This window comes from Monodelphis domestica, chromosome 6, assembly GCF_027887165.1.
Source record: "Monodelphis domestica isolate mMonDom1 chromosome 6, mMonDom1.pri, whole genome shotgun sequence".
Lineage (NCBI taxonomy): Eukaryota > Metazoa > Chordata > Mammalia > Didelphimorphia > Didelphidae > Monodelphis > Monodelphis domestica.
In genome coordinates, this window is record NC_077232.1 from 233,191,584 (window position 1) to 233,212,987 (window position 21,404).

Here is a 21,404-nt window from a genome sequence, read left to right on the forward strand (position 1 = left end):
TAATAAAAGGCATTGAAGAGGAACTTGAGCTGTGCCTTAATCTCTGAAATTTATTGCCCCATTTCCTGGAGAAATGGCACCCAGTGGAATGGAGATGTAGAAGTGAGAAAAGAAACAGTAACTAACTCCGAATGGGCAGAAAGAAAGATCTTCCCGCCTCAGATGGATACAGGCTGGGTGATTCTGGGGGCAAGCAAGTAACAACCTTTGTGCTCCAGGAAACTCTCCAAGGTATTGCAATCCAATCACCTGTAGGGATTTCCCTATCCCAATGAAATCACAGGAAAGAAAGGAAGGAGAGAGTGAAGAAGAAAGAGAAAGGGGAAGGAGAGCAGGAAAGAAGGGGGGGGAGGAAGCAAGGGAAGGAGGAAAGAAGGAAGGATGTCCATAGGGAGCTTGAATTCTAGCATGGAATACTCCATGGCTTGTGGGACACAGAACATCTACAAAGAGCAAAACAAAACTGTTTCTGAAGAATTCACATGTGGCATTATTGGGGATTCTATGACTAGATTTTTCTGTGATTGGCTTTCCATTCAGAAATAGCACAATGAATCTATTACAAACTGAAAGACAAAAAGAATTTTTTTCTGAAAGACACTTATAGAATAATTGGTTTATTGCTTACAACTCAAGCAAGTAAGATTAATTATATTTTTCCAAATGTGTAAAAAGAAATTAAAAGAGAATATGAGAAGACTAAATAGAGTATATTGATTACAAAATAGAGAATCCATTTTAAAAACCTAGTGCTTGCACTAATGGCATGTTGGAAGCTTCTCTCTTAACTGGAGTGTCAGGATGGTAACAATGTCAGTTTAGGTTCTTTAAATTGGATTATTCCACATTTTTTTAAACTTAAAAATATTTTTTCGATGTACATCTATACCTCTGCCTTGTAATAGATGAGTGAATCAAGAAATTTTAGTTTAGCCCCTCATCTTCTCTTTTTAAGTTATTGTAATAGAATCTGATTGGTCTCCCTGCCTCCAGTATCTTCCCCATTCCTGTTCATACTTGACACTGTAGCCAAAATAATTCTCCTTACGTATAAATCTGTCCATAGGACTGCCCCACTCAGTCTAAACCAGGGGCTCCCTAGTGTCTCTAAGATCCAATATAAACTCATCTGTTTAGTTTAAATGTAGCCTCAACCTCTCTTGAGCCTTATTGACATTGCTCCCTCTCCCACACTCTTCAGTCTCTGTAAAGTGGCCTTCTTTCTGTTCTTCACATATCATGCTATTCATGCTATACTTTTTTTTACTGGTAATCTCACGTGCCTAGTATTCATTCATTCCTTTCCTGTGTCAAAGAATCCCTTTCTTCTTTGAAGATACAGCTTTGGCATCATTCTTAATTTTAAAGCTCTACAAATAAATTCTTATTATTTATGATCAAAGGAGATAGGAATAATGTCCATAATTGAATTGCCAAACAATCAAAATTACATCATTCAGAGCTTTGTTATAGCCGTCAACTTCAACCTGAGAGTTGAGCACCTCCCCCTCAATTTGTTTTGGAGATTAATGTTCATCTCCTCCTCTGTCCATCACTGACATATTCTTAGTTCAGGTGCTAATATAATTGCCAAAATAATCAGGGAAAACAGAAGGAGGAAAAAGAAGCAAGGATTTGAATAATTCATTGACTAAGTCAACCAGAAGTTTACTTTTCTTGAGAAAGTAAGATGGCAAGTTGTATAGCTAAAAAATGATGAGGATGGAGAAGCTTGGCTGCGTATTAATTTGTGTTCCCAAGGTACTCCTCTCTGTCCCAGGGGAAGATGCACCAACATCTATGAGATCGTATTCTTTAGCCTTCATTTCAAAGAAGACCAATTGACATCATGGGTGATGTCTTGACTTGCTTATTAACTGTATTTAAGTGAGGCAGAGTTTGTACAAAGTCTTCAACATATTCAGTCATCAAAGTCCAGTCACAAAAGTCAGGGTGACTGGCACTGCCCTGGGACACAGTGTATGACATTGGCATCTTTGATATCTTACCAAGCCTTAAGTGCCCACAGCACCTGCTTCAGCCACCTTCATGGCCACTGGAACAAATTGTTCTCATCTGTCCATTCCACTGGGGGTAGTCTTCATATGCTTGGAGTAGACATCCCCATAACTCATTATCTCATTTGGGGCCTCTTGGTTACTCTCAATTGGATTTAGCCCATCTGCTGAGATAGTTTTACTGGAGTGTGGCCACTATGCATGGTGCAGCTTCTTGGAGCCACGAGTATAAGAGTTGGGTGAAAAGTAGACACCAAAGGTGGATGAGCAGCTCAGTTAGGTCTCAGCAAACCTTTACATTAGAAGGCTAGTCCTTCCTGAACACCCCGTGTACCTCTCCATGAAATCACATATTTATCAAAGCATGTGCTCCCCAATAGGAAGCCTGAGTTCTCTCCATGAGATCACAAATATATCAAAGAACCCCAAAATCTGTTCATGATTATTACAGTGATATAGAAGATGAGAGGTATAAGCAATTTAAAAATGTAAACCTTAAAATTACTTAGACTTATAAATGTTGGAAATTTCACCATTGGGAAATTTCATACTTGAAAAATTTCCTACTGATAGTGGGAACTCTATTGGAATGTGAACCCCATTGGCATGGGAGGTTCCTCCTCCTCCCTTCTTTTTTTTTTTGACTTTTAATGACTTTTATTTACAAGAGGTGTAAAGAGTGAAAAGAGAAATACAAAAAGGAATAGATGTCTAGCCTATCACACTAAATATTGCTCTGCTACTTGACTCAGCCAGGTACAACTTGTTAATCCTCTCAACCAAAGTTAAACTCTCTCTGGAAGTCAGGAAAGGAAAGCCATCTATTCACTCACCCAAGTTCCCTCCAAGAAGCAGGTCAAGATGAGTCATGCTGAAGATTACTCCTAAAGCCAACTCTCTTCTTGAAGCTGACTTCCCAGCCCCAGAAATTCAGGGCCATTTATAGTGGCTTCTTGTCCCTTCCCCTCTTCACAAGAGCCAATCACAGCTTCCAAATTTCCCACCACTGCCCAGAGGGGCAGTGTCTTGTGAGATCCACTTCTCACTTCCCTCCTCCTCCCTTCTTAAGATTACTTTAGGACAGAAACCTTTTGCTAAACAATGGAAAGGGCTTTGACCTATGCTTAAGCATAGAACAGGAAGTTCTTTGAGTCATGATTGATTTTAGAATTGATACAATCTCCACCCTACTCAGTCCTAACAGGATTTAGGAAGGGCTGCAGCATAGATCAAGATTTAATTATTTGAGAATATGACCTTCAACAGACATGTGCAAGGCCACAGACCTCTGGGCGGTCCTGGGTTAAGCTAGAGCCACCATTGGCACAGGGAAGACATGGACAGTGATTGGTAGATGTGAGAACTGAGGGGAGGGAACTTTCATGGTTTCCTTAAAGATAGCAGGGTCTGAGGACTAAGAAGTGGTTGGAGAGGTTTTGCTCTGAGAGGTTGTGCTCTGAGAAGCTTGCTCTGAAGGAAGCTGGAGGTGGAGGCCCCTGAGACTGTTTCTCCATTTTGGTCACGTGAGTGATAGGGACTGATCTCTTTTCTTTGCCTCAGCTATCTAAGGACTTGGGCCTTTTGGCCCAGCCTAAACAGAAGGGGTATTTAAGCCCTATTCCCTTCTCTCCCCTTTCTCTCTCTCTCTCTCTCTCTCTCTCTCTCTCTCTCTCTCTCTCTCTCTCTCTCTCTCTCTCTCTCTCTCTCTGTCTCTCTCACTTTTCTTCCTCCTGTTTGTAATTAAACTCTATAAAAGGCTGATGGCTGACTTGAGTTTTCATTAAGGAATTACATAGCTGAATTCCTTGGCGACCTTAAATTAATTTATATCAGTCTTTAAGTGATTTCCTTGTCACAAAAAAAAACACCTTTGGGGGCATCTGGGTGGCTCAGTGGATTAAGAGTCTTGTCCAGAGATGGGAGGTCCCAGGTTCAAATGTGACCTCAGACACTTCCCAGCTGTGTGACCCTGGGCAAGTCACTTAACTGCCATTGCCTAGCCCTTAATACTCTTCTGCCTTGGAGCCAATACACAGTATTGACTCCAAGACAGAAGGTAAGGGGTTTAAAAAAATAATAATAATAATAAAATAAATTTCTAAAAAAACATATTCTAACATTTGTCACTAAAAGGTTGGTAGAAGTTAAGACAAAAAAATTAATGCAGTTTATCAAATTGAACAAATATTTATTAAACACCAACTATACACACTTAACACAATTGTGTGTATTGTACTAGATATTGGGGGTTCTGGAGTACAGAGACCAAAATATAATGAGTAACACCCTCAAGGAGCTTATATTCTATCTGGGAAGATTTGATATAAAGTGAAAAACTCCTAACAAATGGAAGTAGGAGGCTTCTTATAAAAAGTTTTATATGGTGGAGTTGAACCTTGAAGGAAAATAAGATGAGAGAGAGCATTCCAGGCCTGGGGCACAATGTGGACAAAGTCATTAAGATAAGAAATGACTTCCTGAGTTGGAATATCAGCTAGTGGGCCTCTTTTACTGTAATGTAAAGTCATTAAAGAAGAAAAATGTGAAATAAGGATGGAAAGGGAGGGAAGGAGACAGATATTTTAGATTATCAGGCTATGAAGTTTATATTTTTGTCTAGAAGTAGTAGAGAACCACTGAAGATTTTTGAGTAGGGGACTGACTGACATGGTCAAGCCTATGTTTTAGGAGTAATAATTTGGGTGCTTTGTGGAGGGTTAGAGATGTCCACAAAGTGAATCACATTAGGTGAGGGCTAACTTAATTGATGGTGGTTTAAAAGAGTTGATTATATTCACTGTCATTTCGTGTTATATTTTAAGATGATTTGTTAAACAGTTGCAGTATTGACAAAACAATTGTGTCAAATATAGATTCTTTTGACTAGCTTATTTTTTTACCTCTTTAGACAAAATAAACATTTTTCCTTGTTATTAATCAAAGATGGGCATATGAGATGGGAGGATTTATTTGACAAATTTCCTCTAATGAATAGTAAACTGCCTTTGATTTCTCATAATTTACTCCTTTTACCTGGTGTTTCTTTGTGGAATATCCTCAGTGAAATAGTTGACTTTTTATTTCTCTCTGGGCACCAAAAAGAAAAACATATATCACTTGAGGAGTAGTATGATACAGAGGAAAGAATCCAGATGTTGTGTCAGAAGCCCTGAACTCAGATCCTGCCTAGGATGCTTATTTAATCCTGTGTGATCTTGAGTCAATCACTTGATCTACATACAGCCTTCTTTGTATATGAAAATGCTTATTTTATTTGGTTTTGTAAAATTTGGAAGAAAAAATAAAAAACAATCAAAAGACAAAAAAGGAAGAACAGATAGATGCCATTGAATAATTAAATTGTCTATAAAATAAAAATAACAACAATTATATTTGTTAAGCAAATGTTTAGAGCTATAAAGTGAGATTTAGCATAGATCCTGCACTTATTGGCCTTTGCTCTCATGCTAGGGAAACATGTGTCCAAAGGAAGGTGGAAATATGAACAGCTGTTCAGATGAAGTGCTATGGCAATTTTGAACCATATTTTCTAGATTTTATTCATGAAAAATTAGATGTCCTACTTGAATATTCACTGATTTTTCACCTAACTTAGAGAACTGGACATTTTGATTTGTTACATAGGTGATCATATATGGTTGCTCACTTGCATATTTCATTTGGCCAATGATATACTGTGGATGGATGATGGAAGTAGAAAGAAATAGATTTTGCCAATGTTCACATGACTGTTCATTCCTGGCTCTGCTCTTGACTTTCCTTACAGATTCTCCAGTTTGAGGATATTCTGGCAAACCCATCCTATCGAGAGCACTTTCGAATATATATGGAGAGGATGGACAAGAGAGCGCTGATTAGCTTTTGGGAGTCTGTGGAATATTTGAAGAATGCAAACAAGGTAACTGGGGAGATGGTAACTTCTTTGGTAGCAGTTTGAATGTTATTAATATGTCTATATTAACAATACATATTAGTATACCCATGTTTCCTAGTCAAGATTTATTTCAAACTGAAACATCATATAGAGCATCAAAAAGACCTAGAGTTAAAGGGACCCTAATTTAATTCTTATGTGAAACATAAACTACTGCCATAAAATCTCTCCTACTTTTGGTTGGAGACTTTCAGGGACAGGGAACTCATTATTTTCTAAGTCAAATCAGTCCATCTTAGAACAACTGTGATTATTAGGAAGCTCTTTCTTATGCACAGTTTTCTACCTCCTTCTATTTTCTAACTGTTTCCATTTGATTCTATTCTTTAAAGACAAACAGAATTATTCTAATCTCTCTTCTAAATGGAAATCCTTCAGGAGTATGGAAATAGGTATTAAGTGATAATACATGTATAACCCAGTGGGATTGCTTTTTGACTCTGGGAAGGGGGAGGGAAAAGGGGAGGGAAAGAACATGAATTATGTAACCATGGAAAAATACTTTAAAACAAATAAATGAATAATTTTTTTAAAGATGAAAATCCTTCAAAAACACAAAGAGCTATTCTCCCTCCTCTAAGCCTTTTCTCTAATTGAAACCTTTTCCTATACTTCAACCAATTTGGCAGCTAGATGATGCCATAGATAGAACTCCAGACCTGGAATCAAGAAGACTTGAATTCAAATATGACCTTATTTCCTGTGTGAGTCTGGACAAGTTATTTAACCCTGTTTGCCTCAGTTTTCTCATCTGTCAAATGGCAATAATAATTGCACCCACCTCCTAGTGTTGTATGAATAAAATAAAATAAGATTTGTAAAGTATTTTGTAAACCTTAAAATGCTATGCTATATACATAATATAAATATTAATAAAGTTATTATATTAGATAATAGAGTTCAAAATCCTTTCATTATCTAGACACTTGCCAGCTTGCCCTTTTCAAAGTGTGATCCACAGGATGAATAAAATAGAGGAAATTAGGTAAGACAATGCTGAATCTGGAGTCAGGAAGACCCAAATTCAAATCCTGATTCAGATAACTACTTGTATCACCTTGAGCAAGTCACAAACCTCTGACATTCTTAGTTTTCTCATCCAAGAAATGAGGAGGGATAAAAATAGCATCTACTTCCTAGGAGAATTGTAATAATAAAACGAAGTATTATACATAAAATGCTTTACAAACCTTAATTGCATTGTTCAGTTGTTTCAGTCATATGTGAAGTCTTTGTGACTCCGTTTGAGAATTTCTTAGCAAAGTTACTGCCATTTCCTTCTCTAGTTCAGCTTGCATATCAGGAAACTGAGGGGGAAAGGGTTAAGTGACTTGCCCAGGGTCACACAGCTAGTTAACATCTGAGGGCAAATTTGAACTCGGGGAGATGTGTCTTCCTGACTCCAGGCTTGGCACTCTATTGATTGTCCCATTTAGCTTCCTCTACAGACCTTAAAGTGCTATATAACGAACCATCATTATCATTAATATTATGACTCCAGATATGATGTGATTGAGGCAGCTAAAGCAGAGTACAGGGGCACCATGATCTCCCGCTATACTTCTCTTATTGCCACCTATTATTGAATTGGTCATATTGACCTGATGACTCATTAAGTTTGTTATCTATTAAGCAGATGATTTTATGTGAAATTTTAATCCAATTAAAATTTTCCATCAAAAAGTTAATTCTAACCTGGTTATAATATTTCTACCTTATATGAGATGAGTCTCTTCCTTCCCAAATAACTTCTGACCAGCCCCCAAATCAAATGGGAACCAGGAGGGTTAAGGGGTTTGGAGGCTGTGGAACTTGAATCTCAGTTGAAGAAATAGAGAATTTGAACCTGAAGAAGGAGAGGACTTTTCAAAAGTCCACCAGCTCTGTCTTTAAGCTTCTTGAAGGCTTCCAGGTGAAAGAGGGATGCAAATTCTTAAACTTGTTTCTGAATTAAGTAGGGGTTACAAAGAGGCAGATTTCAGCAGCCATGGGGGAAACTTCTAACAATGAAATCATGTTGCCTTAAGGAAATTCTGGGCTGCCTTAAGAGGTAGTGAGCTCCCCTCAAAAAAAAGTAAAAAAAAAAAAAGATATAGTGAGTTGCCCATCAGGAATGTGGATAATCTTCTTTAAAGAAGATTTCTGTTTAGTTATAGATAGATCTGTTCTGGGGGTCCTGGATCTTTGCCAAGAAAACCCCAATGGGGTCAAAAAGAGTCAGCTACTACTAAAATGATTGAACAGCAACAACAGCAATAGAGTCCTTGGGATCATTAACCTAGATTCTATAAACTTGTTTTTAAAATACTTTGACAACTCTATTTTAATATAATTGGCTTTCTTTGTAATATTACATATTTTATTTTATGCATTTAAAGCATTATTCTGGGAAGGAGTTCATTGGCTTGACCAGGCTCCCAAAGAGGGGTCCATGATACAAAATAGCTTAAGAACTCCAGGGCTTTCAACCCTGAGGTCTAAAACCTCAGAGAATTTTCAAAAAGAATCGACTGCGATCTCTGAGCTGTTCAGCTATAGCTTGATGTTTTCATTAGCATTATCCAAGGTCATGTCAGACAACACATTTGGATGTAAGAATGATGGAATATTTGTAAAAATAGCTTCTTGCTTTCTAGCTACACATGTATCTTTGTCACACTTGGGTGAACATTCAGAGAATGTTGTCTCCTTTTCTACTATGCTACATTGCTTCTAGCCTTAATTGAATATCTCTTAAATATATATATGTATGTATGTATACATATATAATATATAAATATTTAAAAATCTCTTTAAAATAAGGTTATGTTCACATACATGCACACAGTTCTAGTTTTTAAAGTAGAGACTATGGAGATCCCAAATTTAATGTGAAATAATCATTTGCAGTCTTCCTGTATTCTTGTTTTTGTCTTATTGTATTATTTAATAAAAGAAAATTTTCTTCTCTTAAGCTGTTTGGCAAAATTTTTCTTTCGGAGGTGAGAAATCATATTTCGAATTCCTTAGACCAAAGTGAATTGAATTTTCAGGGCCTTAAATATAATCCTGTAGGATTGAGATATATGAAAGGACAAGGTATCTCTCCTCATTTTTATTCTTCCATTATTTAATATATTGCCAGTGTAAATTTGTCAATATAAGTAGCTAATTTTAAGAGACAAATGTATTCTTCATGGAATATATTGGAGAAGGAATGACAAACCATACCAGTAACTTTGTCGAGAAAACCCCCAAATCGGGTCACTAAGCATCAGATATGATTGAAACAACTGAATAACAACACATTCCTCAAAATTCAGTTGTTCATCACTTGGTGCCTGGCCTGTTGTTTGTTGATGCCCATGTTTGGCCAGACATTAGGCTCATGTCACTGAAGAATAGTAGACAGATGTGGAGTCAGAAGACTTAAATTCATAGCCATCCTTTTTATTTTACAAGTGAGAAAAGTGAGGCATGAAAAGGTTAAATATATATATATATATATATATATATATATATATATATATATATATATGCCAAGAGTCCCCAGGATCAATCATCTAATCCCAGATCCATTATTCTTTCTTTGTAACAAATAGAATGGACTTTAGATATCACCTAGTTTCTCTCTCTCTCTCTCTCTCTCTCTCTCTCTCTCTCTCTCTCTCTCTCTCTCTCTCTCTCTCTCTCTCTCTTCTCTCTCTTCTCTCTTTCTCTCTCTCTGTCTCTGTCTCTCTCTTTCTCTCTCTCTGTCTCTTTGTCTCTCTCTTTCTCTCTCTCTCTGTCTCTTTGTCTTTCTCTCTTTCTCTCTCTCTCTCTGTCTCTTTGTCTCTCTCTCTCTCTCTCTCTCTCTCTCTCTCTCTCTCTCTCTCTCTCTCTCTCTCTCTCTCTCTCTCTCTCTCTCTCTCTCTCTCTCTCTCTCTCTCGCTCATTTGTTTGTCTGGTCCAGACCTGCAATATCAATAAGTGTGGGAAATGTTATCTATTCTGCTTGAATACTCTTCTCTAATATTTATTGGCTGTTGAAGCTTGGGCAAATCATTTTATTTTTTCATTCCCAAAACAGAGCTAGTGATATCTGTGTGGCTGACCTGAGGATTTTCATAAGAAAGCTCCTTATTCTTGAACATGCCATAGAAATGAGTTACCATTGTTTATTATTATTGCCATCATTATTATTTGTGTTAGAGTCATGATGTCATTGGCAGAAGGAATTCCTGATTAAGAAATTCCCTCTACTAATGCAGAGTGGCAGCTGTTCTCTAATTTATCATCTCAGAAAATTGCCTGGGACACTGAGATGAAGTGAGTTGTCAGAGGTCCCACAAGCAGCATGCCACAGGCAAGATTTAAACCTCAGTTGTGCTAACTGAAGTCAGCTCTGTAGTCACTCTGTCAAAGATGATTATTGTTATTTTTTTTACTGAGCATCTAACTTTTTCCCTTTCTTTTTCCTTTTTTTAGAAATTCTCACTAAAAGTTAATTGGTAAAAAATAGAATTGGCTTTTTAAGGAGTTAATGTGTTTCCCCTTCCCAAGAGATCCTTAGGAGAAGGCTGGATATTGTTAAAGGGATTCCTTCTTTAAGATTTAAAGAAAATGGGGGCAGCTAGGTGGCTCAATGGATTGAGAGCAAAGCCCAGAGACAGGAGGTCCTAGATTCAAATCTGACCTCAGACATTCCCAGTTGTGTGACCCTAGGCAAGTCACTTAACCCCCATTGCCTAGCCCTTGTCACTCTTCTGCCTTGGAACCAATATACTGTATTGGTTCTAAGACAGAAGGTAAAGGTTTAAAAAAAAAGATTTAAAGGAAATAATTTGGCTTTAATGATTTTTATTTCTTTTTTTTCCTTCATCACATCTTTTTCCTTGTTTGCAGAATGAAATACCACAGTTAGTCGGTGAAATTTATCAGAATTTCTTTGTGGAAAGTAGAGAGATTTCTGTGGAAAAGTCACTTTACAAAGAAATCCAGCAAAGCCTCGTAGGAAATAAAGGCATTGAAGTTTTCTACAGAATTCAAGGAGATGTTTATGAGACCTTGAAGGACAGGTATTACCCCTCATTTATTGTCAGTGACCTGTATGATAGACTCATCAAGAAAGAAGAAGAAAAGAGTGCCTCACAACTGATTTCTGACAAGGATGAAGCAGTGAGTATCACATTTTCTTCTTTTGCTGTTCTTTTGAATCATGACTACAAATCCTATGCAAGTCAAATGACGTCAGTAAACATGTATTAAGTACCTACTCTGTGACTGGCTTTGTATTTAGGGCTGTGGACACAAAGAAAGTCCAAAGACAGTTCCTACTCAAAAGGAGTTCACTGCAACATTAAATTAAAGGGATATTTTGTAAACCTCTTGAAAGAGAAATATAGTCATCACTAAGACCCAGCATGATTTCATCACAAAATATACTCTATCAAAGTAATTAGTTGTAGTGAACTAAGTCTTTCATACTACCTTTTGTGGGAAACGTAAAGAATTATGAGCTAAACAATAGCATATTACTATGTTGGGAAGTTGAGAAGGGAGGAAAGAGAAATTGGAACTTAGCATTTTTAAAAAAGAATGTTAATAACTGTTTTTATATATAATTGGGAAAATATATATTTTTTTAAATGGCAGCATAGTTAAGATGGATGCACAACTTGGTGGATCACCAGATTTAAGAAAGCATTAATGTCTTTATGTCAGCTTGGAGAGGGATCCCTAGTGGAGTACCAGAAGGATCCATGCTTGGTATCATTTTATTCAGCATTTTTATGAGTAACTTGGGTGAAAGATGGGCAGTATGCTCATCAGATTTGCAGAAAACACAAAACATAAAGGAAGAATTCATTTTTGGATGGATCCATCAGTATCTAAAATAACCTCATCAATAGACTAGAATGATAGATTGACTCTCAAGATGAAATTAAGTAGAGATAACTATATAATCTTAGACTTGTGTTCCAGAAATCAGTATCATGAGTTCATGATGGAAAAGACATGACTAGGCAAATCTGGGCATAAATCAGTGGAGAGCAAACTGAATAGGAGTCAGCTCCTATTGTTGTCACACAAAGTGTGACATGACAACAGCTAATGGTAATCCTAGGTTCCATTAAGTGTCCAGTGATCAGAAGGGGAAGGGCAATTTTTCCAGTCCTCTTCCCTAGTTAGACCACATTCATAGTAGTGTATTCACTTCTGGGTGCCACATTTTGGGAAGGATCATTGATAAATGGGACAGCATTCCTAGGAGGACAAAAAAATGGTGAAGCTCCTTGACCCAATGCCATATGAAGATTGAGAGCAATTATGCTAGAGAGGATGTACAGGGAGGAGGAAGTGTAGTTGTCTCCAAGGATTTGAAGGGCCATCTTGTACTTGGTTGGCTTCAGAGGGCAGAGCCAGGAGAATTGGTCAGAAGTTACAGAGAGATCAATTTAGGCTCCATTTACCAAATCTTGCTAAAAATTAGAGTTGGTCAGAAATAAAACTGGCTTTTTAAGGATTTAATGAGTTCTTCTTCTCTAGAGATCTTCAGGAATGTAAGAGGTAAATTTAGGGGTTTTTGACTAATATATTATCATTATGGTTGCCATTGCCATCAATGTAAAAGTTAAAATTAAATCTCTTAAAATATACTATTTTTATTGAGATTTAATTTTAAATTTTACAGGAAGAGGCTGTAAGGTAGAAAGTAGACTGGAGAGCCTCTCAAATCTGAGATTTTAGGATTCTCCTGGGGGGAAAAAACCCCCAAAACCTTAACATAGAACTTTAAGCTTACAAAGCCCTTTTCTCACAACAGCCTTATGAGGTTGGTAATCACTGACCTCATATGGTAAATGGAGAAGCAGAGGCTCAAAGAGTTGATTTGACTTGCCCATCATCACATAGGATTTGAACCCAGCTCTTTTTGGCTCCAAATCCAGCACTTTCTGCACTGTATCAAGTGCAACAATGGAGCCATAGCTAGTATCAGACAACCACAGAAGGCAATCTAGGCAGCTTTGCCTTGGGCTCTACCTTGTGTCATTAGTCATAAGTCAGATTTATGGGAAGTTTCAAAATCTACCAGATGGGTCGTCATTACTTAGAGAAACAGAATTAGACCCCTTTGAGCACAGGGCATATTCCAAATGTCCATCTGCTATTTTGGCTGCAAAATGCCCCCCTGGTCAAAATTGCAAACTATATCTTATTGAGACATAATTTCTCAAATTCATTCAGGAAGGGCCCTTACTGCAGGATAAATTTTATTTAAAATTATAATAGTTCCCACAATGCTTCTCTCAGGAAAATGCTAATTCTTTGGATTTTCATATCAAACGTGAGTCATTGAATATTTCTCTTTAGTGGCTAAGAGTGCCCATCCCAGGAGCCTTCCAGCCCTCTGATTCCATGTCGAGGGAGGCTCCCTTGCCTCAACCCTTGGAGAAGTCAATGATTCCATGGCAAGCCCTGCCATCCCTTCAGACTATGAAACAAGATTGACATCCTTTATGAGGCTGTGAATGCTAGTCATTGAGCTCTGAAGCATTTCTCATTTCCAGTTAGAGAAGAAAAATGTTTTCCTGGTGCTGCCTTGTATTGTCGTGCCTTGGTACTAGTGTCTGAGCATTCAGAATATTGTTTGTAAGAAATCTCGGAGAGGATCTGCCATGTTAATTAAACAGCACGGCCGTCTGAAATCAAAAATGCTCCTGACTTCTTTCCTAGAGCCAAGGAAGTGAAGCTGGGGAGGAAACCATGGAGGAAGGCAATGGTCGGATCAACGAGCAAGCCAGTTATGCTGTGAACAAACTACGGGAATTAAATGAAAAACTTGATTATAAAAAGCAGGCTCTGCATTCTATTCAAAATGCACCCAAACCTGATAAGAAGGTAATAATTTAGTTTTCGATTTCCTCTTTGGAGAATCCCATCTCTTTTGGGGGCTCAGCAAAAGCTGGCAACTCATGGCGACAGGAAGCTTTTCTAGGATCTGGACTTCTTATCATGCAGGGGTGTTTTGATGCTTAAATTTGAAAATATGGGCAAGAGGGTTGGCAAACCTAAAGTTCTATGTCAACATGAGCTATTATTATTATTGTCAGCTATCACTATCAATTGGTTAACATTTATTAAGCCTCAATTGTGTGTTGGGCACTATAAGCAAAGGCAAAAATGCCTTCAAGGAGTTTAAAGTCTAGCAAAGGAGATGGGGGTATATTTTGTAGATATCAATATGGAGGTATCCCCAAAGTCTTTTTTTTTAATTAATTAATTAATTTAGTCAATTTAGAACATTATTCCTTGGTTACAAGAATCACATTATTTCCCTCCCTCCCCTCTCCCCACCTTCCCGTAGCCCACACGCAATTCCAATGGGTATTACTTGTGTCCTTGATCAAAATCTATGTCCATGGTTGTTGGTGTTTGTACTAGGATGTTTGTTTAGAGTCTACATTCTCCAGCCATATCCCATCAACCCAAGTCATCAAGCAGTTGTTTTTCTTCTGTTTCTACTCCCACAGTTTTTCCTCTGGATGTGGATAGTGTCAAAAGTCTTAATGTAGTTTTTTTTTTTAACTTTTATCTTCTGTCTTAGAATGAGTGCTTTATATTGGTTCCAAGGTAGTAAGGGGTAGGCACTGGGGATTGAGAGATTTTCTAGGGGTCATAGCTAGGAAGTGTCTGAGATCAGATTTGAACCCAGGACTCTCTGTCTCTGGGACTGGTTCTGAAGCTACTATCTAGCTGACCCCATTAGTGTAATTTTAATCTATCAATAGCATAAAGCCTTTAAAATTTAAAGTATAAAGCATTATACTTTATAGTATAAAGCATTATATTAAAGTATAAAGCATTTAAGCTTATTAGCGTAAAGGTTAGTACTTTTAAAGCTTTATGCTAATAAAGTTTAAACTGCACTACATCTTTTGGGACACCCTCTGTTTACATGTTGGCTACCCTGTTAACTATAAACTTCTTGGGGGCAGAGATGGACGAATTTTTGTCTTTATGTCCCCAGCGCTTAGTAGGCATTTAACAAATGCCTGTCTATTGGTTGATAGCGATAGTCAGCAATAATAATAAAAGCTTTTCTTTACATCACATTTTAATGTTTGCAAACCACTTTGGTTTTATTCTCTTACCTGAGCCTCACAATAGTCGGACAGAGTTGGTATTCCAGGCATTATTATCTTATTTTAGATGAGGAAACTGAGGCTCAGGGGGATTTAAATCATTTGCTTATGTGCATCTACCTAATAAGCATCAGAAGTGGAATTCAAACTCCGGTCTCTGTTGGGTTATAACATTGCCTCCTCCTCTCAAAAAAAAAATTGTTTTTAACGGTCCTCAGTTTCTCACATCTTTTTTTGGTCGAGACTTCTGAAGATTTCATTAGGATGCCACGATATCTTCTGCCATTTTCATTTCTCAGCTAATATTAGCCCCTTACTCTTGTGTGTGTGTTGTAGAAATGAGATAATATTTTGTAGAGCGCTTTGTCAACGTGAAAGCACTATAGAAATGCTAGTGAAGAAATTACTTTGCTGGAAATGTATAAAGTTTCAAAGATTAAGAATTTATCAGGGAGGAGCTAGGTGGCTCAATGAATTGAGAGTCAGACCTAGAGATGGGAGGTCCTACGTTCAAATCTGGCCTCAGACACTTCCTAGCTGTGTGACCCTGGGAAAGTCACTTAACCTCCATTGTCCAGCCCTTTTTGCTCTTCTGCCTTGGAATCAATACCCAGTATTGATTCTAAGATGGAAGATAAAAATGAATTAAAAATAGATAGAATTAATCAGTACTCAAACTCCTCCCTCACTAGAGCATAAGCCATGTTATCCAGGGGTGACCCTTTACCTGTGCCCCATTGAAAACAAAGAATTCTCACTAGAAAAAGTCTTCCATTGACTCTCCTTCCACACTGGCCGTCTGCCTTTGGAATCAATTGAGAGTTCTGTCTATTCAAGGGAAATGTTCAGTCATTTTGGTCCTGTTGGCCTCTTCATGACCCCACTTGGGGTTTACTTGGTGAAGATATTGGAATGGTTTTCCATTTCCTTCTCCAGCTCATTTGAAAGATGAGGGAATTGAGATAAACAGGGTTAAGTGACTTTCTCAGGGTCACACAGCTGGTAAGCATCTATCTTCATCCACATTTGAACTCAGATCTTCAGTGCTCCAGGCCTGATGCTCTATCCACTGAGCCATTTAGCTGCCCCATTCTAGGGAAATAGGGAAAAGCAATTTTGAATGTAAAACTATTACCCAGCAATCACCAGGCATTTATTAAGTGCCTACTGTGAGCCTAGCCCCGAGTTGAGGAAAATATTAAATGGTTCATGTCCTCCAGGAGGTTATATTTTTATCACATATTTTTATGAGTCACTTTGGGCTTTCTGTGAATGCATTCCTGAATCTCCATGCTTTTGAACAGGAGGCATTCGTGCTCCTTAAATATCTATCTTGTTTTTATTTTTTTCTTTTGGCTTAGACCCATACTTTCATTGGTAAGTGGAATTCAGAGAATAGAAATTCCTTTTACCATTGCAAATCAATAATTCATTTTTAATTGAGTCTTTGAAAATTTGCTGGGACCTTAAGAAAGCTTTTCCACAGTTATTATGTGGGGATTTGAATCCAGGAGTTCGGTGATTCATTCTTGGTCCTCTGCCTCTGAGGCCATGCTTCCTCTCCTTCACACACATAGGAATGGATGCTTTGGCAAGGGCCAGGCTTGCCTAAAAATAGATGTAACACAATCAGAAGATCTCAAATGTGTCTCATATTAAAAACCTTTATCAACAATTTACAGCCAATAACTTGAGTCTTTTTTCATAGATAATTTAATGGTCCAGGAACAGTCTGTGGACCTAACTCTGTTTTGTAGCCTTCACCCAGGACCAGAAAAGAGAGGCAAATTAAATATAAAGTGGCTGACAGTGATGGCAGTGATTCTCCAAGCTAACAGGTTTCCTGTGTCACCAACACTAAGCTTCATATTCTTTCCCATGTGTGAGTCACTGCCTGCTAATAAGTCTGGCACTTGGGGGAGGCATGTTCACTCCATCTTTCAGGTCACCAGAGGACCATTTTGATTACAAAAACAAAGAGATTGGATTCTCTGTCTCTATTCTGTAATCAGAATTGGCAATGGAATACATCTTTAGAAATAATGTAGCCCAGAAGCATTTACTAAATACCTGCTATGTGTCGGGTACTGTAGCAAACCCTATGGGTACAAAGAAAAGCAAAAAGACAGTCCCTGTCCTTGAGGTGCTCACAGTCCAATGAGCAAGACAAAGTGTAGACAGCTATGTACCAACAAGACATCGACAGGATCCATCAGGGATCATCGAGAGGAAAAGCGCCAGAATTAAGGGGAATAGCAAAGGCTTCTTGTAGAAGGTGGACTTTTGTCTGGAACTTGAAGGGAGCCAGGAAAAATACAGGTGAGGAGGGGGAAATTTTCAAGTTTAAGGGACACCCAATAAAAACGTCCAGAGTAGGAAAATGTGATATCTTGTATAAGGAAGAACAAGGTAACTCACTGGAAAGCAGAGCATGTGGAGGGGAGTAAGATAGAAGAAGACTGGAAGGGTATAAGAGATTAGCTCACGAAGGGCTTAAATGCCAGAGAACTTTATCATGTTCTTAGAAGGAGCCACTAGAATTCATTATATAAGGTGGGGAAGACATGAACTTTAGGAAAATCACTTGGATAGCAGAATAGAGGATGAACTGGTATGGGGAGAGATTTGAGATAAAGAGACTAAACAGAAGGTCATTGTGGTAGTCCATGTGTGGCATGACGAGGGCGTGCCCCAAGATGGTAGCAGGACCAGAAGAGAGGAGGGAAGGGAATGGGAAGGGAAAGGGAAAAGGGAAGGAGAAGGGAAAGGAAAGGAAAGGAAAGGAAAGGAAAGGAAAGGAAAGGAAAGGAAAGGAAAGGAAAGGAAAGGAAAGGAAAGATGAAGATCCAATTGGTAGGAATTAGCAACTGATGTAGTGGGCAACTAGGTGGCATAGCAGATAGAGTGCCAGATCAGGAGTCAGCAAAACTAGAATTCAAATCAGCCCTCAGACACTTACTAGCTGTGTGACCCTGGGCAAGTCATTTAATAGCATTTGCCTCAATCTGAGCTAATCAAGGAAATAACAAACCATTTGACTCTCTTTGCCAAGAAAATCCTAAATGGGATCATGAAGAGTCAGAAATAGTGGAAACAATTGAATCACAACAAAATGGTGGGGATGGGGACATAAGGAATAAAGAATGACCCTTATGTTGCAAGCAGGATGATTAGAAGGTGGTATCTTCCATAGTAATGGGAACATTTAGAAGAGAGGAGAACTTGGAGAATAGCTGTTTGTTCTGACTGAACACTAATCAGATTATAAAGAAAGATACTTCTCTTGTTATCTGGAAACTCTAAGCAAAACAATTCGTTGGTTTTTGTGTTCTTTTAAATACATGATATGTTGGTGGATTCTCCCTAGGTCTAGCTCACATTTATAATTAAGAGCTTCATTTCTACTCTTTCCCTCTTCCAAATCATCATTTGCTTTAAGGTTATAAATCTGCTTTTTCTCCAAATTAATTTTACTATTATTTTATCTAATTCTAATGTATCTTTTGGTAGTTTGATTGGCATAGTGCTAAACCAGCAAATTCATTTAAGTAGTATCACCATTTTATAATCCTGGAGTGGCTCAAGCCTGAGTGCCAGATGTCCCTCTAATTATTTACATTATTATTTAATTCCTTGAAGATTGTACCTTAATTATATTTCTGCTTATCTTGAGTACCCCCTCTCAGACTAACTCCCAGATCCATTCTATATTTTGTCAGGATTTTAAATGGGTTCTCCTTTTCTATTATGCCCTCTTTGATTTTTTTGTGCCCTCTAGAAATGCCAACAATAGTGGTGTTTATTTTGTTTTCTGCTGTTTTACTGGAGTTATTGTCTCAATTAATTCCTTTGCTGATTATCTGAAGCTTTCTAAATAAACCATCAAGTCATCTGCAGATGGGGATAATCTCTTTGCTGGTGTTTATGTCTTTAATTTTTTCCTTTGTCTTAACTGCTATCATTACCAGTTTATATGTCTTATAACTGGGAGAGGGGGGGAAGTCCTTGCTTTGTTCCTCTGTTTATAGCAAAAATTTCTACTGACTCCTTCTTTTGGAGAGGCTTTCTTAAAAGAACTTAAAGCTAAAACATAGGGTCATATTTCATTTTGAAGTACAAAAATGGAAAGTTCTTCACATTATTTACTAAGGCTTCTTTTTTCTTTTCTTTTTTTTTCTTTTTAGGGTTAACCAATAGTTAGGTATATCTAAAGATGTTTGTAGGGCAGAGAGGTGGTACAGTGGATAGGGTCAGGACTGGAATCAGGAAGATTCTTCTTCATGAGTTCAAATCCAGCCTCAGACCCTTCCCCTGTAACTCTAGGAAAGCCACTTTTTTTTTTTTGCCACAATTTCTTCATCTGTAGAATGAGCTGGAGAAGGAAATGGCAAACCACTCCAGTATCCTTGCCCCCAAAACCCAAAATGGGGTCATGAAGAGTTGGACATGAATGGAGGGGGAAAAGAAATTTAGATATTTAAGCTACAGAATGTACGAAGTAGCAGAAGGGAAAGTAGTCTTGGAGTCCAAAGACTGTGGGTTCCAATGTTACGATGATATTTACTCGTTGGGTGATTGTTGTCAGGTTGTAAGACTCTAGGATCATTCATTTAAAGCTAGAAGGGAATTTCAAGACTCTTGAGACCAACCCCCTCATTTTAATGATGAGGAAACTAGGAATAGTGAAGTTACCTGGCTTGCCAAGGACCATTACACTGGTAACTAAGGGGAAAGTTTTAATCCAAATCTTTTCATTCCAAACCCAGTGCTCTCTAATCCTCAGTTTCCTCATCTGAAAAATGGGGAAAGCAATACTTGTACTATCTATCTTATAGGATTATTGTGAAGACGATGCCTAGGGGCAGATAGATGTTTCCATAGTGAATAGAGTGCTGGGTCTGGAGTCATCTTCCCAAATTCAGATCTGATCCCAGACATGTATTAGCTGTGTGACCCTGGGTGAGTCACTTACTTTCTATTTACCTCAGTTTTCTCAACTGTAAAATGGAGATAATAGCACCTACATCATTGTGTTGTTGTGAGGATCAATGTTATTACACGTATTAAAATACATCATACATATAAATGTAATTAAATATATTGAAAACATAACACAGTGCCTTGTACGTAGTAGGTACTATGCAAATGCTTATTCCCTTCCCTTTTATAATAATAATTAAAAAAAAATAATAATAGCTATCATTATATAGCATATTAAGATTTTCTATTTGCTCCACATTTTTTATTTCATTTAACCTTCACAATAGCCCTCTGAGGTAGGTTCCCTTATTATTATTTTACAGTTGAGGAAACTGATCCTGAGAGGCATCAAAGTGGCCCAGTGAATAGAACCCTGGTGATGGGTTAGGAAGAAGGGTTCAAGTCTAGCCTCAGGTACTCCTAGGCTGTGTGACCCTGGGAACATCACACTTTGCCTCAGTTTCCTTATCTGGAAAATGAGATTAATAATAGTGCCTACCCGCCAGGGTTGTGGTGAAGATTAAATGAGGTAATATTTGTAAAGCTCTTAGCATAGATACTGGCATATAGTAGGAAGGTAATAAGTGCATTTTCCTTCCTTCCTTCAGTGTCTTGCCTAAAGCTAAATAATTAATAAATGTCTGGGGCAGGCTTTGATCTTCTATCTTTGTGACTCCAAGTCTAATACTTTGTTGTTCTAAAGAGTCAAGGATGAGAGGTAGGATTTGAACTCAGATCTTCTCACTTCTTAGACCATTTTCCATTGTGCCATGTTGCCTCCTTGTTTGGGAAGTATAAAGAAGGGATGTCTTGCTATTGGTTAGGAATGGCAGATGGAGGAGCCACCACCATGATGCTTTGGAGCATGATGACCCTGCCCATATTATCTTCAAGTTGATTGAGGTCATCCAAAGGAAGGGCCACCAAAAATATATGCTAAACACTAGGCTGTCTCCCCTGTGCAGATTGTTTCCAAATTGAAGGAGGAAATTATTACCATGGAAAAAGAATGCAGTGACCTTCAACTACACATAGCAAGGACGGATTGGTGGTGCGAGAATCTTGGCATGTGGAAGGCCTCCATCAACAGTGGAGAGGTAGGTGGGGTTGGGACTGTGGGGCTACTTTTGCTGTCCCCTGGGCTTAAAATGTTTATTTTAAAAAAGGCTTTTATTTTTTTTAACCATCTTTGTTATTCTGGAGGATTATTAGGGATTGAGAAACATATAAACTCAAATTCACTATTCTTCCATTTTCTATCTATTCTTTTTATTCCTCTTCTCATATAACCCCAAAGTTGGGAAGTGGAGCAGCTATCAGTCACTGATCTGGCCCTCACTCCACAAG

The 21,404-nt window shown here is 37.9% G+C and overlaps 1 protein-coding gene across 2 annotated transcripts in view; it reads left to right on the top strand.

The window, feature by feature from the left end:
• Positions 1-21,404, top strand: part of SNX25 (sorting nexin 25) — a 236,394-nt gene that overhangs the window by 169,012 nt on the left and 45,978 nt on the right. For both annotated transcript variants that reach the window (XM_056802960.1, XM_056802961.1), the window contains 4 exons: positions 5,806-5,937; positions 10,837-11,109; positions 13,669-13,833; positions 21,023-21,154. In XM_056802960.1, the coding sequence (XP_056658938.1) occupies positions 5,806-5,937; positions 10,837-11,109; positions 13,669-13,833; positions 21,023-21,154 (702 nt within the window). The remainder of the gene's footprint in view (positions 1-5,805; positions 5,938-10,836; positions 11,110-13,668; positions 13,834-21,022; positions 21,155-21,404) is intronic.